Below are 16125 nucleotides of genomic sequence, written 5' to 3' on the forward strand. Positions count from 1 at the left end.
AAAAATAGGGTGAGGTGGTGGGGAGTGGGACAGTGTGTCAAACTGATGGAACTGGGAAACGAAAAATCACTTTTCCCACTGAGCAGATGTCCTTAGGATCTCCTTAACATGCACCAGTGTGACTGTGAAAGGCCATGCGTGTGCTATATGTGGGCCAGGAAAATATTGCATGGAGAATGTATTTGTAGCTTTCTAATGCACTGTTGAGTGTTTTGTCTTGGGATTAATCGCTGTGAGCGAATGGGTTCTGAAGCACAGCATGCTTGTCTTTGAGCTTCTAGGTAGCAGGATGCAGCTAAATACATGTGAAAACACATTTCTCTGGTGTGGACAGCACTGAAAGGTAGAAGGGTAGAGTAGCCCACATTCTGAGGGGTGAAGTAGGACTGTGGGTGTAGGATCAGCTTTGTCAGGGCTCCAGGCCTTGCCTAAGATGCATCTTCTGCATGTCTCTGGCTGCGTGTTGTCGATTGAAACTGTTTTCTTTATCCTCTTTTGAATGCTGAAGAAAGGCAGGAAAGTCTTGCTTCCTCTCCTATTATTCCATCATCGTTTTGCATTCTTACATAGTGGGAAGAAACCAGTCGTTGTGGGTGATATGAAAAACTGAGCTTCCTGCTCTCTCTCTCTTTGTCCCTGTGCCTTTTTAGATGTCTTCCCCGGGATACACATTCAGTGCTTGGCACCACTGCTGCCCCGTTGCTCTCTTTCCAGGCTAAGCTGGTGCTTGGCATGAAATCAGTGGGATTCTTAACAGTCTTACTGATGCTTCACTGTTGTGAGTAGCAGCCAAAGGAGTCATCCATGTCTCATTAACTTGACTGACCCAGCATCCTGAAACCCTCCCAGTGGGAAGTAGGTTGAGTTCTGACAGAGTAAGGTTTTTGAAACAGATGATGAACTTCTGGCTGCCAGTGTTTTCACCTGGGTTTGGACAAGTGATATGTGAAAGGTTTTTTTTTATACTCAGCTTCTGATGTATCTTCTATTCAAATATTTTTGCACTCTAAATTGATCAATATACGATGAAAATATTAATTCTATGTCATATTGTTGCATGTTATAAATAGTTGCAATTTTAGATGTGTCTGTACAGTTAGGAATAAGTTAGGCTTTCATGTCCAGTTAGGCATTTGTTGTCAGCAGATTTATTTCCTTTGAGTTCTGTTTCTTCCTTTGGAAAGGGAAATATTTTAATAATAAATTGTGTATTTCCCATACCTGGTGTTTTATCTGATCACTTGATTTTCCTGTTCTTCTCTCTTCCTCCTTGCCTTCCTCTCCAGTTTTTGTTCTGGATGGTATGAACTATTGTTGCAGTCTTCTGCACATTCCCATGGCTGCAGATAAAGGCAGAACCAAACATTCCTGTGCATCTGGTGAGAGGGTGTGTGAACCAGGTGCTGATGGAACGTGGTACCTGGTGACACGGCCCATGGCAGCCGTGGCCCTGGCTCAGCATGGCTGGGACTGCCCTTGGCCCTGGGGACAGATCTTGCTTCTGTGATGGAGCTCAGTTTCTCAGAATTGCTCTTTTTAGGTATGATTCACAAAGTCTGGGAATACAGTCCTCAAATGGGGCTTTGTGAGAAGGATTGCTTCAAAGTCTAAAAGAAAACGCTGATTTTATCATGTACCATTTTGTCCTGAAGATTTTATTTTATTTAGAAGTGAGAATTGTGAACAGATAACTCCTTTTTTCTATTTTCCTTCTCCCAGGGCATTAACCTAGCAATTGGTTACTTTTAAAGGCAATGAGATAAAGTTATATGCTGGCTTCAGCTTGTTGTTTAGTACTTTGCAAGTCAGTATCCAAATTTAATAAGATTGTTAATTACAGCTTTTTGAGATACCAGAATAATATTCAGCACTGATTTTGGCACTGTGTCTCCTGTGTTGCATCCTAGAAAACAGAACAAATGAAGGGGAAAAAAAGTTGGTATTTTATCTAAAAGTTGCTTTAAGTCTGTTTGGACTATATAATTTCGTTTCTTGAAGTGCTATCTCTTTAGAAGCTAATTAAAAAGCTAAAGTTTGTTTATAGTGGACAACTAACTCTGAGCATTTGGTGATAACTTATGGTGTGTAGAGAACAGATCAATCCCTTTGCAGTTCTGTAATGTACAGAAATAAAGGTGTTATTTTTTAATCTTGGAGGAAAACATGCATCTATTATAGCAGTACTTAGTTTTAATCAAAAGATGCTTAAGTTGGCTAACACGTGTGAAGAAAGATCTGTTGGTGCAGCAGAAAGTTAAATAAGTGTAGTAAGCAAACCTCAACATGAAATGTAGGAATGTAGCTCTTGAAATTGTAGTATGTCTTGCTGTTAAGAGGTTCTGTAAGCTGCTCCTGGAAGCCACCTCTTTATCCATGCTGCAATGTGAGTACATTCATTGAATTCCAGGTGCATTCTTCTCCAGCTTTGCTTCAGAATTGACTTCCAAAAGCTACATGTGCTTCAAGCAGGTATTTTAGATACTTAGAAAGTAACTAGAACTTCATCCCCTGGTGTTCTGCTCAGAGTGGCTGAAAGGATTCTCGTTTGGTAGACTATCTGTAAATCCCAGCTCAGTCAAATTGTTTGCATAACGTTGTTTTTGTGTTTTAAAAACATTTAAGAATATGTGTTTTAAATTTAGCTTGTGTTTTGAAAACATATTATAAAATGTATCTGTTTTCTTCTTTAACACGTCTGAGGGGGAGTAACCTGGTGTTTACGACCTCCTGTGTGGCTTCCAGAAGCTGAGACTTCTTGATCCCGATTTTTTTTCTTTTTTAGACAAAGAGACAATCTGTCAGGCTATTATTGAATGCTGTATAAGTTGTTATATTTTGATTATATCGATGGAGACTTTTTGTGGTATTTGTTAGAGAGATTGTAACAGGATATGGTGTGTTTAGCAGCTCTTTGGACAGCTGTGTCTGCGGCTGGCTTGAGCTCCACTGGAGCTGATTGCATGGGAATTAGCTCTTCTGTCAGCCAGTTTGAAAGGCTTAGTTAAGGATAAGAACATTCTTAATAAAAAGTAAATTTGTCTGGCAGTGACCTTCTCCCAAATAGCTGAAAAGAATTGTTTTCATTATTAGCCTTAGGTGTAAGCTGGTTGTCTTCAGAGGAGCACATTGGTTTGTATCCAGAGGTTGTCTAAACTAGTAGTTCTGCAATTATTTGTCATGAAAATCATGCTAGTGTGCAGCTCTGTAGAAATAATTCCCATCTGCAAAGAAATACACTAGAGACAATTAAGTTTGAATGTCGCTGAAAAAAAATCTTGAGTCTCCAAGAACTGAAAAGAAGATTACTCCTGTGTCAGCAACCTTATTTAATGGCTAAAGGAATAATTTAGTTCACCTAGTGAATAAAATCTCTTGAGAATGGTAAAACTTTTGTTATGGATTAAGATAAAATGTGGCTTACTTTAAATCAAATACAATCTAGATGTGACTAAAGTCTTGGCAGACTTTCCCCAACAAATCCAGCTTTTGCACTTGGAGCAAGTTCCTGCCCTGGCTGCCCACCCCACTTCTCTGCTGGGGCAGTGTCAGTGTGTGTGCAGGGAGGCAGGGCAGGGCACACTGTATTTTGCAAGCCATCAGATAGATATATACACACATATATATGTATAATCCTGCAGATCTAAGTGTTCAAGCACTGAAGGGGCATTTTGGGTACATGGGCACAGTCTGTTCTGTTGAATCTCTTTACCAGAGGAAATAGGAAATAGGAAAAGGGGTGGAGTGGAGGTCTAGGAGGGCAATTGCCGACACTGATTTGCCAGACTGCATGTGTCAGGAGATTTTAGAAGCTGTTTCGCATGTATGATACCATAGCAAAATACCAGCCATCTGCAAAAACAGAAGTCAACTCCTAACACATGGGGGTTATAGTAAAAATTCCAAACCCTCCTGCCTGTTGTTACTAGCAGCCAGTTCAGCAGGGCTGGAGCTCTCCCTATTTTCTTTTGCAGTATCCTTTCATCCTTCAGTGGTTTTGTTACTTCTGTCACTGTGGGTTTTCCAATCCCCAATAAGTGACAGACATCTCTAAGAACTTGGTGGCATCACTGGTGCAGGATTAGATGAAGGGCTCTGAACTGGAGAGCGAGTATGCTGTTGCATTGCTCTGACCTGACTAAAATTTACTACATTTGAGGGTGGTCAAGTTTTACCAGCATGACGATACAAGTGAGCAGTGTTTGCCAAGAGCAGGTAAGAAAAATGCTTGATCTGTGTAATTAAGAGTTAAGTGGTTATGGTATCCTTGGTAAGTTGTGACATGAGCTGAGTACAGCAGGAGGCTGAGGGACCTCCAGAAGCTCTTCAGGCTGAACTGCTGTGGGTTTTAGATGCTCTCTTCCCTGCCAGATTCCTAGTGTTAGCAGGCACTTGAATCTGAGCTTCAGCATTTAGGTAGGTTGGTTTCAAGGGTCGTAATGTTCCCATTAACAGGAGAGGCAACCATATCATTTGCAAGGAAATACATTGTTTGTGAGCATGCTAAAGTAAGCAACACCTGATGACTTCAGCTTATTGTGTACTTTTTCTGCCAGCATGGCAAGAAATAGGGTACCTGGTGGATATCATGAATACAGTGTTAGACCTTAAGGAAGCCCACATCTGTGGAGATACCAGCGTAGGTCAGTCTGGTCTGGTTTTGGCGTTTACAGTACATGGACATTATTTTTGTGACACATTTTTAATGGATTAAAATCTCTTTTTATTGCCAGCTGCACAAATGCGTAGATTTGGCCATACAATTGTGAAGTGTTCTTTATAAGCACTGATGTACTGTGTAAATATAGAGTTTCTTTGATTAAGAAATATCCTATCTCCTAGAGTGTTAAACAAAAGGCAAACAATATTTGTACCTACCATTGGTTTGTTCCTGTTTCTAGTGCTGCCCTGCTTGCCAAAACATTGTTCTTGCCACTCTAGATGACAGCTGAATTTTTCATTATGAAAACCAATCTCCTCCTTAAAGGTTGTACCATGTTGCATATTCATGATGATGTGATGTGCTCCTGCCTCCCCTCCATTTTGAGTAATGGTGACTTCAACCTCCGAGTGTTCTGGTTGCGTTTGACAATCGCAGGAAGTTACAGCCTGTCACTCAGGCGCTTCAGCTTCCATCAGTGGGTTGTTTCACTCCCTCTTGCAGATTTTCAGTAGACTGATTTCAGTTTTTATAGTTTAACCTTGATAGCTTCCTTGTGTGAGTTTTGCAGATAGAATTTAGGACTGGGGTTCGTGCCTTTGTAGAAGATGGGAATATTTTTACCTTCATGATTTCCCATTTTCACAAATCTGAAATGTCTTAAGAAACCACGAGTTTAGTCTGTGTAACTGTAGGGAGCTCATGTAGCTCAGGTATCGCTTTCTTCTCCAGAAGATTTATATCAGGGCATGCAAGAACTCTCCTGTATTTTTACAGCTGGGTGTTGGAGGCAGACTGAGATTAATTCAAAACCATTTCCATACTAATCTAATGCTTCCTAGTTGCTTTTATTAGGAAAAAAAAACAGCAACATTTTTTATTTTATTTTTTTAAACTGTCTTTTGGAAGTGCATGGTAGGGTTCCTTGAATAGTACTTCCCTTGTTTCACAAGGGGCAAATTGCCATTTGTGTTGTTCCTGAAGGGGTTAGAGCTCTGCCCACACTGTCAGTGCCAAGTGTGGCCGTGGCTGACCCTGCTGGGTGCTGGGGCCCAAGGTGCTGTGCAGGGTGTTGGGGTGCAGGCTCCTTTGGGGATGTGTTTGGAAGGGCACAGGGGTGTGATCAGAAGGGTTTACTGTCTGACGCTTTGCCTTTGAAGTGACTTGTTGCAGTACTTGCCCTCTTCCACCATAATGATTCTTCATTTCAGAGGCTGTCAGTAAACTACTGCTAATCATGATGTTTCTAATAAGAGAAGAAATATATTGACACAGTCTTAAATTGCTGATTAGAAATGGGTGGCTTCCCTTTGGTATCCATTTTTTTTGCTTTTTCTTTCTCCTTTTGCTTACTCTCTTCCTCCATCTTTGAGGTGACTTTTACTTCTCTTTTTTTCCACTTTAACTTTCATGTTAATGGTTAAAGAATTGTGGAGGGCCTGCTATATGGCTTTAGGCACAGAATGTGGTGTGGTACATAGCCAGATGCTTCTTCTTGTGCTGGCAAATAATCTGAATGTGTTTTGGAGCTTATTCATAACTTCCAGTTATCATAAACATCCGGAAATAACTTGTTAAATTCTCCAGATAGGTCCCGGGGCTGATTACTGGAGATGTAGAAATTCCCTTTCTAGAAAGCTTGCATCACATTGTTGGGACTATTAGTGCTGCTGCTGGGTGAGTGTACTGCTTTAAAGGCAGAATCTCGTGGTACTGGTATTTGTGATGAGTTTTCAGTATTGTTCATCATGCCTTCTTATGGATGCTGCTAAATTAATTAAAAAATAATATTACTGACTGCTGCCTGGCTTCTACCCCTCAGGCAAGTCTCTCTCTTAGAAAATGGGAAAAAAAAGGCGAAGGCTCACTGTCTGTGTTGTTGGATGTCAGCAGATACCCTGTGTCTCATCCTCTCCTGAGCAGCAGGACTTGGAGCACCGTGCCTGCATGTCACACCAGTGCTTTAGCCCCCGTGTATTTTTCCAGTCTAGAAATGTTGTTCTCTGCCTGACTCCACTTGTCTTTTTAGTTGCTCTTCTCTGAATCATGTGCCAGTGAGACTAGCCACACAGGGTTATCAAAGGGATTTATTACCCAGGGGCACAAACTAACACATTTTATTTATTTCTAAGCTAAATTCCCAGCCTTCATAGATCCGTGAGACAAGGTCCAGTTCTTCACAGCAATTTTCTTTGGTGTGACCTGTTAACCAGTGCTAATGACTGGACTTCTCTAGTCTAAAAGCTGCCTGGCCTGGGCACCTTTCTTCGATAGGTGGAGTGACTGGGCTTGTGTGGAAAACTACTCTTGAAAAATTAAGATTAATCTCTGCGATTTTCTTTGCAGAGAAAAATAAAAATAAATTACTCTTAACGTTGGCTGCGCTGTTAGAAGTTAAGGTTGCTGGTATTTACTCTGCATGCCTTAGCAGCATTGAAGGAGCAAAATGGTCCTGTTGTCTGGCACAGACACATTTCTCCAGCCAGATGTGCTTTTTTATTGAGAGAACTTACGGAGTCAGGGGCTACGGAACATTCATTGACATTGCAGCCTGATGCTTTTTATTAGTCCTTTTGTGGATGTCTTGGAGAAAACCCTTGTTCCTCCTTACCTCCTAAGTGCCTACAAGCAATTTTTAGTTTGGGGGACTTAAAAAATTTTCAGATCTGTTAGCTTTTAAAAGTATACCAACTTTTTGAAAGAGAAGGCTCCAGGTAGAACATCCTTTTCTATTGATAGTCATAGGAGAGAAGTAGGTAAATGATGTAGGATGCAGCCCATAGATTGCTTTTGCATCTATCCCTAAGCTCATTTCTTCTGAACCCTGTTGGTTATCTGAAATAGGTGTGGAGCAGGAAGTAATCCTTGTTTCCAGCTGAGTTGCTTGAGGATGTTTCCTCAACACACAGAAACTGGGGGATGCACCTGCCTGCATCAAAGGGTTGGCTTCACCCAGTCTGGCAGGAGAAAAGTAGCACAGATTTGGAAACAAGCAGCTGGAAGGCAGGAAAATAAACTGGCCTCTTTGCTTCCATGGACCTCCCGCCTTACACATACAATTGGGTGACTTGCTTCAGACAGTGAAATGCCCAGATGGCTTTGGGAAGGATGGGCTGTGGCCACAAGCCTTGGATGAGGGGGTGTGAGCTGAAGGAAGAGTGTGTATAGTGAGCCAGGCAATCACCTTGACTAATGTAACTCTTGTGGAGGAACACGTGGTTGTGTTGTGTTGTTGAGCAGGAAATGTCAGATGTATGTTTAGAGTTGCCTCCTAAACTCTGCAAAGGTCTTAATAGTGAGTCAAAATAGAAATACTCTGCTAAACTGAAAGAAGTCGAGTTCCTGTAAAGCTTGTTCATACTCTTTTACATTTTGAACTATTTTTCTGCTTTCCTCGCCCTCTCTTTGAATTTTAGGTATTCTTACCTAGATAGGACAGGTACCCAAATATGCATCATAGAATCTATGGAACACCATAGAATCTGTGGAACACCACAGAACATCTTCAGGACTCCTTGTGTGCTTGGCAGTGGGATTTGTTGTAGCTGACGATGGCTTGCTGTCAACTTGCTGTGTTCCTCACACTGAAGTTAGGCAAGTAGTTCAACCTTTTTGTAGCTGAATAGCATGGATTTCTTGTGCACTGATGTGATGTTTGTAGGAACACATATGTAAACACAGAAGTAACCACCTAGTTGTGTGTAACTGCTGTTCACAATCCATCCTTCAGTCCACCATTGGTAGCTGTGTGTATCCTTTTGTTTTTTATTTGCTTGGTGTTCTTGTGTTGTTTTGTTGTTACTTTCTTTTGTGCTAGGAAATTAAAAAAACAAGTATTTTGCCAACTCTGGCAAGCAGCCAGAGGTAGGGGCAGTTATTTGCACTGTGGGTATTTGCTGTTGTTGGGAGACAGATTCTGTGTGGTGGCTCCTGTAGCTTGCTGCACACGCGGCTCTGCTGGGTCATCTTTTTACTACTCCAGGCAACAGGGCAAAACCCCAGGAGTTCTGAAACAAACCACTTTGTGTCTTTGCTCTTCAGCTTTGCTGGTGTAACTAAGCCAGCAAGGGGTTTGAATTGTGATGAGGTAAGATGCAATAGGGGAAAATAATTACAAATCACAGCTTTTTTTGTGTATTTGCTTTGTATGTTTGAGAGCACTTGGTTTGTTTCTCTGCTATAATTATCCTGCTTCTTCTAAGATTGAGGTACCACTGTGGCATGGGCCAAGGGCTCGTAGCCTGGATAGTGCTTGTGCAGGCAGTGTCACTTCTGCTGGTAGAGCTGGGTTGTGTCCTCAAATAAAACACAACTGTGCTGGAGGAGGGGAGAGGAATTTCCACATTCATATCGCAGCGACTTTTGGCAGCGCGACTGTCTGCCGGGCCCTGCTGCCCGGGCCACTGATTGACACCATCCACTGGCAAAACCCTGTGGGGGTGTGTGGGGGGGGTTGTGTTAAGGCATTGCCTCTTTTTATTTGAGGAAAAAAGGTTTATCAATTATTTCTGTTTTTTTCCATGTTTTTAATCAGCTCTCAGCGCTGCAAACAGAAACATTCTCGTCCTCCTTTGTGAGGAATGTGCCGGGGTGGGGAAGACCTGGGGAATTTTATTTGTTTTGGTTTGTGAGTCTGGCTACATGATAGACTCTGCTTTTTCTGTATGCTTATTTCTAACTTGCCTATACCTTAAAAAAATGGAAAATGTCCAACATGTAACAGGAACTTCTTTGTTCGCTCAGTTATTTCTTAATCCTCTGAGTTTTTTGTAAGCTGGGCCTAAGAGTTTGTTACAAAACAAGAACAGAGCGAAGCTGTGAGAGGTTCTGGCTGTTCAGGAAGTGACTTTTAGTGGTGACAGTAGCAGACATTAAACCCTTCAGCTGTAACTACTCGTTCTGTTGAAGAAATGTTTGTAAAGCATTATAAATAGTGTTTTTCCATGTTTCAAATCTCCTTGTTTCACTTTCTTTTCAGCTGTCAACACTTCAGATTGTAACTGAAATGCTGCATTCTTTTAAGACATCTCTGGTTCTTACAAAGCACCTCGTCTGTTCTCATTAGTAGCTCCATGACAGTCCCATAGTTGAAAGTGTGAAGTAGGTTCTCAGGGTATTCACAGAAAAAATGCCAGAAAACTCCTGTTATATCTGGAGTGTTTGTGGTAGTCTGCAGCAAGGTTTACCTTAAGATTTGCAGCAAGGTTATTCAGTTCTGTTGGTGTGGTTCAGCAGAGCAGAAATATTATGGCAAGTTTAGTTAAATCCATCTGGGTGCATACCTGATTAAATACATGAATCATCTAATTTAGAGCTTTTAAGTAACCTATTTCAGCATAGGGAAATACCTCTTGTGGACACCAGAGCATTGAGGATATCTTGCAGGTGCTGGAGGTTTGAGGACTTGATAGAAATTTCAGGCTGGTGTTGCTAAAGCTGGGGGGATAGCATGCTTTCTAATCTTAGCACTTTAGGTGCAAGAATTAATGTGAAAATAACTTGAGTAATGTATGTGTCTGAATACTTCTCACAATTGAAGAACTAAGGAGGATGGGATCGTTTGTGCTGTTTTAAAGATTGGTTTCACTATTTTGCATAGTGTTTTTCTCAGTTCCTGGAGAAGTGAAACAGTTTACAGGTCTCACCAGTTTGATTCATTAGACCATGTTGGGAGACAGTAAAAGACCGTGTAAATTAACATACTAATTAATAAAAGGCAATTAATAAAAGGCAAAGCTCAATTCCCCCATCCAAAACAGAACATGCAGCTCTGATGTGAGAACTGAGGAAACTGAATTGGAAGAAGTTTCCTTTAACTCAGTAATGATCGTATGGGGTTGGACCCAACTCAGATTATAATTTCTCTCTCTTGTTGACATTGATTGTTTCTCTCCTTTCCTTTGAACCTGTGTGGGTTGGTTATGCTGCAAAGGAAAAAGCGAGGGAGTAACTTGGAAGGGAGGTTCTAGAGTTAAGGACTGGCACAGCTTATAAATGCAAGGACTGGAGACTTGAGTGTGGTCAATGTGTGACTTTTTATTCATCCAGCTGGAAGTAAAAAAACTGGTTAATAATAGAGATGGTGGCAGAACAGTGATTAGAAAATAGTTTATTTTGTACTGGCAACTTGTCCTCTCATTCCCTCTCTCCCCAGAATTGCTGTCTTGAATTGTGTATGGCAAATGGAAATGCCTTTAAAAATTGCTTATTACAGACTTTTAGATGTACGTGTGAACAAGTTTTGCTTTACATTGTATTTCATTAGTGGGGAAGAGCAGTGGTGGTGTGCCTTCAAACACTGTATGCTTAATGGAATTAGGCCACATTCTAACGTTAGTGTTTAAGATGCTGTAACTTGAATACTAATTTTTTTGTTTTGTTTCTTTTAAGCAAATGGTTATGAGCCTTAGAGTTTCTGAACTGCAAGTGCTCCTGGGCTACGCGGGGAGGAACAAGCACGGCCGAAAACACGAACTTCTGACCAAAGCACTGCATTTGTTAAAGGCTGGCTGCAGCCCTGCTGTGCAAATGAAAATCAAAGAACTCTACAGGCGAAGGTTCCCTCAGAAAATCATGACACCTGCAGACTTATCCATCTCCAGTGTACACTCGAGCTCCATGCCAGCAGCTTTGTCTCCGTCTACCATTCCACAGCTCAGTTATGATGGCCACCCTGCCACCTCCCCGTTGCTTCCCGTTTCGCTTCTGGGACCTAAACATGAACTGGAACTCCCCCATCTCACGTCTGCACTCCACCCTGTCCATCCTGACATAAAACTTCAGAAATTACCTTTTTACGACTTGTTGGATGAGCTGATAAAACCTACCAGCCTAGGTAAGGTTGCAAATGCTGTAATAATATTTGAAGCCTTTTTTTTTTTTTTTAACAAGAGTAATGGATGAATTCAGCTGCTAATGCAGTAACTGGTTAAATATTGCATCACACCAGTGTTTAGAGAATTGCTATTTTTGGTAACTTTTGGAACAGATTGTTCTACATGGAGAGAGATCTTACGTAACACTCATTAGTTGCTTTGGCTGAGCCACTAAACGTTGTTCAAAGATCCGTTATATTTAAGGGGCAAGCTTGTCAAGAAACAAGCTAAACATTTCAAAAAAGGAAAAACTTGCCCGCTGTCACTAGCTCTCATAAACCATAAAGTTTAATTGTCCCTTCCCAACTGTTCTGTGATTAAAAAAAACCCCACAAAAATACCCCCAAATCCATCAGGTCCACAAAAGCTTCTCATCTGTGTTGGGAAGCAGTGCCAAGCTTGATGTTTGCTGTGATCCATTACAGCCTGAATGCCTGAGTTTAGGAAGACTTGTGATGATTTTTGTGGGTTTTTTTGCAGTTGTAGCTGATTTTCTTTAAACTGTCTTTTGTGTGAAGGTAGAAATCAGTTGTGTAGCTGCTGAGAATAATCTGATGCTTACAGAGCATTATGTAACTATGTGTGATTTTTCTGGCTCTGACTCCACGTAGCACTTAACAGCGTGGTTAACTTTTAATACTCCTAAATACTGCTTAAATACAATAGTCCTGTTGATTTCTGGAGGGGCTGCTTACGTGTTGGAACCTTCTGCTTTCTTGAAATCCTTGAAAAGATTCGTTATGAGAGTAGCTGGGAGGGGGAGGAGATGTGTGAGAGCAGAGATGGGGAGATGGTGGCTGATTGAAAAAAAAGCCTTTTGTGAAAGAGATCCCTTGTAAATAAAAATGAGCAGGTACTTTACATTGACAGTCTGAACAGCTACAGGGATGAAGGAGGCCTGATGTGTGAGTGGTGATGGTGGTCTGCAGATTTCTGGAGTATGTTGTTTGCATTTATTATTTTTTTTTTTGTTTTAGCTTTTATAACTGAGACATGGAGGGAGAGCCAGATAGTTTTTTTTTTTTTATATCTCATCTTCTGGTTCAGATAATCTTTTAAGATGTATACTGTGTCTGTTTAGCTTGAATCTAAAACCTAATTGATTAATAAGCATTCCAGGCAATGCTGGTGGTGCAGGATAATTAGGTGCTCAGTATGTATCTCATCACTATTACATTATAAATACTTAAAAATAATGCTATAATTTCAGTAAGACATTCCAATGCAGGAATTATGGTATGCATTTATTCCTAGATGTGGTAAGAACACTTTGCTGTCAGCTCCTTGTCTGACAAACCAGCTCCCAATGAAGAGATCATAATTCATGCTCTGTCATGTCGTATTGCTTGAGGAGTTTATATACAGTAGGTTGGGTTTTTTTCCACTTTGTGGACTCTGAGTGTCAGGGTAAGAAGATGGAAGTGGATGAGATTCCAGCCATGCCTTTTTAAGCTGTCTCTGTCCTTTTAGTTAACTTAAAGATATGTTTTGGGGTTTTGTTTTGCTTGTGTATCCTGTCAGGAGATGTATTTGTTTGTCTGAAGCAATACTACTAAAAAGCTTTATTTTATGTGATTTTGTGGGAAGAGAAAAACGCAGTGTCCATGCCTATGAGAAATGATTGGTTGTTTCCTTTTGTGGTAGGAAGTAATGTTAGTACAGATTGTAAAATATACATAACTGTAAATGTCATGAAGGTATTTTAGAGTAATAAGTATATATGGTAATGAAAAAAAAAAGGATTAATAACCAGTGATGGGCAGCTTTCTATGCTTTCAAAACAACTCGGAGCAGTTGTGCCTGCAGCTTAGCAGTTTTAAGTGAAAGTATGGATCAGACTTGTATTAATTTTCTCTGTTTATACAGTTACTGATATTTGTAACTAAAAACAGCCTTAAATAATTTGTTGAATATTTGCTCCAAATGGTTCAGGCATCCTTCTCCCTGCTGCAAACAGTGTGGGTTTCCTCAAACGTCCAATTTCTAAGTTCCCTGGTTTTGTTTTCAAATGGCAGATGCATATTACAAACACTCAGACCAACTTCTTGGCATTTGGCCAGCATTTCAGCATCCCCTGCTTGCTTTTTCCCATCAGATTCCTCATGGGGTGTAGGGATAAGAAACTTTTGAATGTACTCAGTTTCCCTCCACCACAAGGAGAAGCTGATGACCTGATGTGGGAGTTTGAAAAATTATCTCCCTGCTTAAAATGGAAACTACTTGAATAGAAAAAAAGTGTGTGAGAGAGAATAAGTGTGATTGCTGCTAATTTTGGGATCTTTAGGTTCTTCAGAAGTGACAGTTGTTATGAAGAAGGTTTGCTCTAGTAGTCTTCAGTCCCATCAAGACATGATTATTAATTTGAAAAACAATAATTTGATGAAGCCTCAGGGAAGGGAGTTGCACAGCAGGGCACTTGAACATGCATTCTGTACCCAAATATTTTACGTAGGTGGGTAATACACAAGCTAATGTGAATAACAGATAAGGAAATTAAATTTGCTAACTCTGTTTTTTTAATGTTGAGAACAAAAGGAGGAAATGGATGTTACCTTCTTACACTTTCTTCCTCAAAATGTATCTCTGAGCTGGGATTCTAGTCCACATATGGACTGGGCTGGGGGAAGCCCAGGGCTCTATCCACCCTTACTCTTCCCACCAGCAGCTGTTGAGGATCTTCACTTGAGCATGGCTGGCTGGAGTGCATGTGACAAGCTAAGATCAGAAGGCTCTTGGCTATCTTTGTGGGATTTTTTAACTTTCTCTGGTTGACAGCAGCCCATACAACTCAGAGCAGTGAGTAGGATGCTTGCAGAAAAGCAGACTTGCCTAGCTAGTTGAACTTGTAAACTCAGCCTGTCCCACCTCAACCTGCTCTTGTTTGAAGAACTGAAGATGGCAGCTAGGCCCTGCTGCCAGGGGGATGCTTCTGCTGTTCCTCTGCTCAGATTGCAGGGTCTCTTCCTTCCTTCTGAGTGTTTCAAATCCATGACTCCTGCATGGCTCTTCCAGAGCCGTGTGGTTGATACAAATAATGATGGCAGTGCTGGCTGTGCTGCTGGGCAGAGGCAGCTGTTTGCTGTGCTTCCCAGACAACTGTCTGTGGGCTTGTTTATCTGAGATGAAGGGATATCTGGCCATGTTCAGTGGAGCTGTAGAATTTTATCTATATTTTATAATCATCCTTGTTGCAAAATAGAGAAAGGATCTATATTGGATGTTTTTTGTGTACTAGCCAATTAGGAGTGCTCTGAAAATGTATGTTGGTGGACGAATCTGTACACGGAGTTCTTGCAGCACTGGTGAGAATTCTGAGCACTCTGCCCCATGGTTAACCACCATTTGATGTGATTATATGACAGTTTTGGGTTTGTTTTAGAGGAAAAACTATCCAGTTTGGCCCTGATGGAATATATGAAAATTGCCTTATTGTTGTCATTTCTCTGTTTTTTTTTAATAGGAGCTCCTTTACATGGGAGAATTTTGCTTGTTGGTGTCTCAAGTGAAGCTGCAGCTTTCACTGAATTTTTCTGTTTTCAGCCCCCAGTGCACAGACACTGCTAATTGGTTGTTTTTTAAGCCAGTTTTCTAAAAGTAACTTCTAACACACAGATAACATCTCTTTTGTGTGGTGAAATGTGTTTACTATGAGATGAGTAATGAGTACCAGAATTCTGCCAGATGATTATGGAAGGGACAGGAGATAGTTAAACAACATCTTAAAAATACTTCTTGTTACAGCATATGTTATTCCTAATTGCTTTGGCTGTGTAGTTGTTCCAAAAAGCATTTTAACTAGATTATAGGTCTTTACTTACCTGTAAGGGGAAATTAGCCTTTTCTTCTTGGTTCAAGGGATTAAAGAGACTGTGGGCTCTGCTACTCTTTTAAAAGCTCTCCTAATGGCATATGGATGATCACCCTACCTTTTATTTGCTGTGCTTTAGGTTTGAGCAGTGTGGAATACAACACTGAGACTCGGAACTGAGCTGTGGAAATCAGGATTTTTTCCCTACAGGTCTGACCCTCTTGGAAGGAGAGACAAACATCAGGCTTTTTTGGGAATCAGAGTATCACTTACAGAAAGCATTGTGTGCTGCCTGCCAAGCTCCAGATACTGGCTCCATTGGGTGAAAGCCTCTACTGAGGCTTGTTTGATTTCCTTAGATCTTAGTTTAATTTCTTAATCTGTGGACTCTAATAACAGGGTTTCTCCAGTAATCAGAATTCCACCCCTGCTGCCTGCCCTTGAGAATTACATGCTTACTAACCAGCATTGGTGCTTCTGACTTGCATTTACCTTTAAATTTTTCTTTTGAGCGTGATTGATCATGGTGACTTGGACACGCTGTGTTCTTGCAGACGGATCTTGCAACTGGTGTGACTAAAATCTTTAGGGTAACTGTAATTTAAGGTACTGCTATTGAACAATTAAACAATTCAGTGAACTTAAAAATCTAGGTTGGAAACTGTAAGTTTTGCTTGGCAAGTATTTCTCCCTTTCATATCTGAGGAAGCTGATCTTTTGCTTTGTAGTCTGTATCATGGTTTATATGAAAGTCACGCTTTTGCTGTCTTCTGTGTTTGTTATTT

At 40.8% G+C, this 16125-nt stretch overlaps 1 protein-coding gene across 3 annotated transcripts in view; it reads left to right on the forward strand.

Moving 5' to 3' along the window:
* The window catches only part of PIAS1 (protein inhibitor of activated STAT 1), a 60150-nt gene that overhangs the window by 12044 nt on the left and 31981 nt on the right, over positions 1-16125 (forward strand). For all 3 annotated transcript variants that reach the window (XM_051628949.1, XM_051628951.1, XM_051628948.1), the window contains exon 2: positions 11048-11492. In XM_051628949.1, coding sequence (XP_051484909.1) covers positions 11048-11492 — 445 coding nt within the window. The remainder of the gene's footprint in view (positions 1-11047; positions 11493-16125) is intronic.

The sequence above is a fragment of the Apus apus genome, chromosome 10 (genome assembly GCF_020740795.1).
Source record: "Apus apus isolate bApuApu2 chromosome 10, bApuApu2.pri.cur, whole genome shotgun sequence".
Lineage (NCBI taxonomy): Eukaryota > Metazoa > Chordata > Aves > Apodiformes > Apodidae > Apus > Apus apus.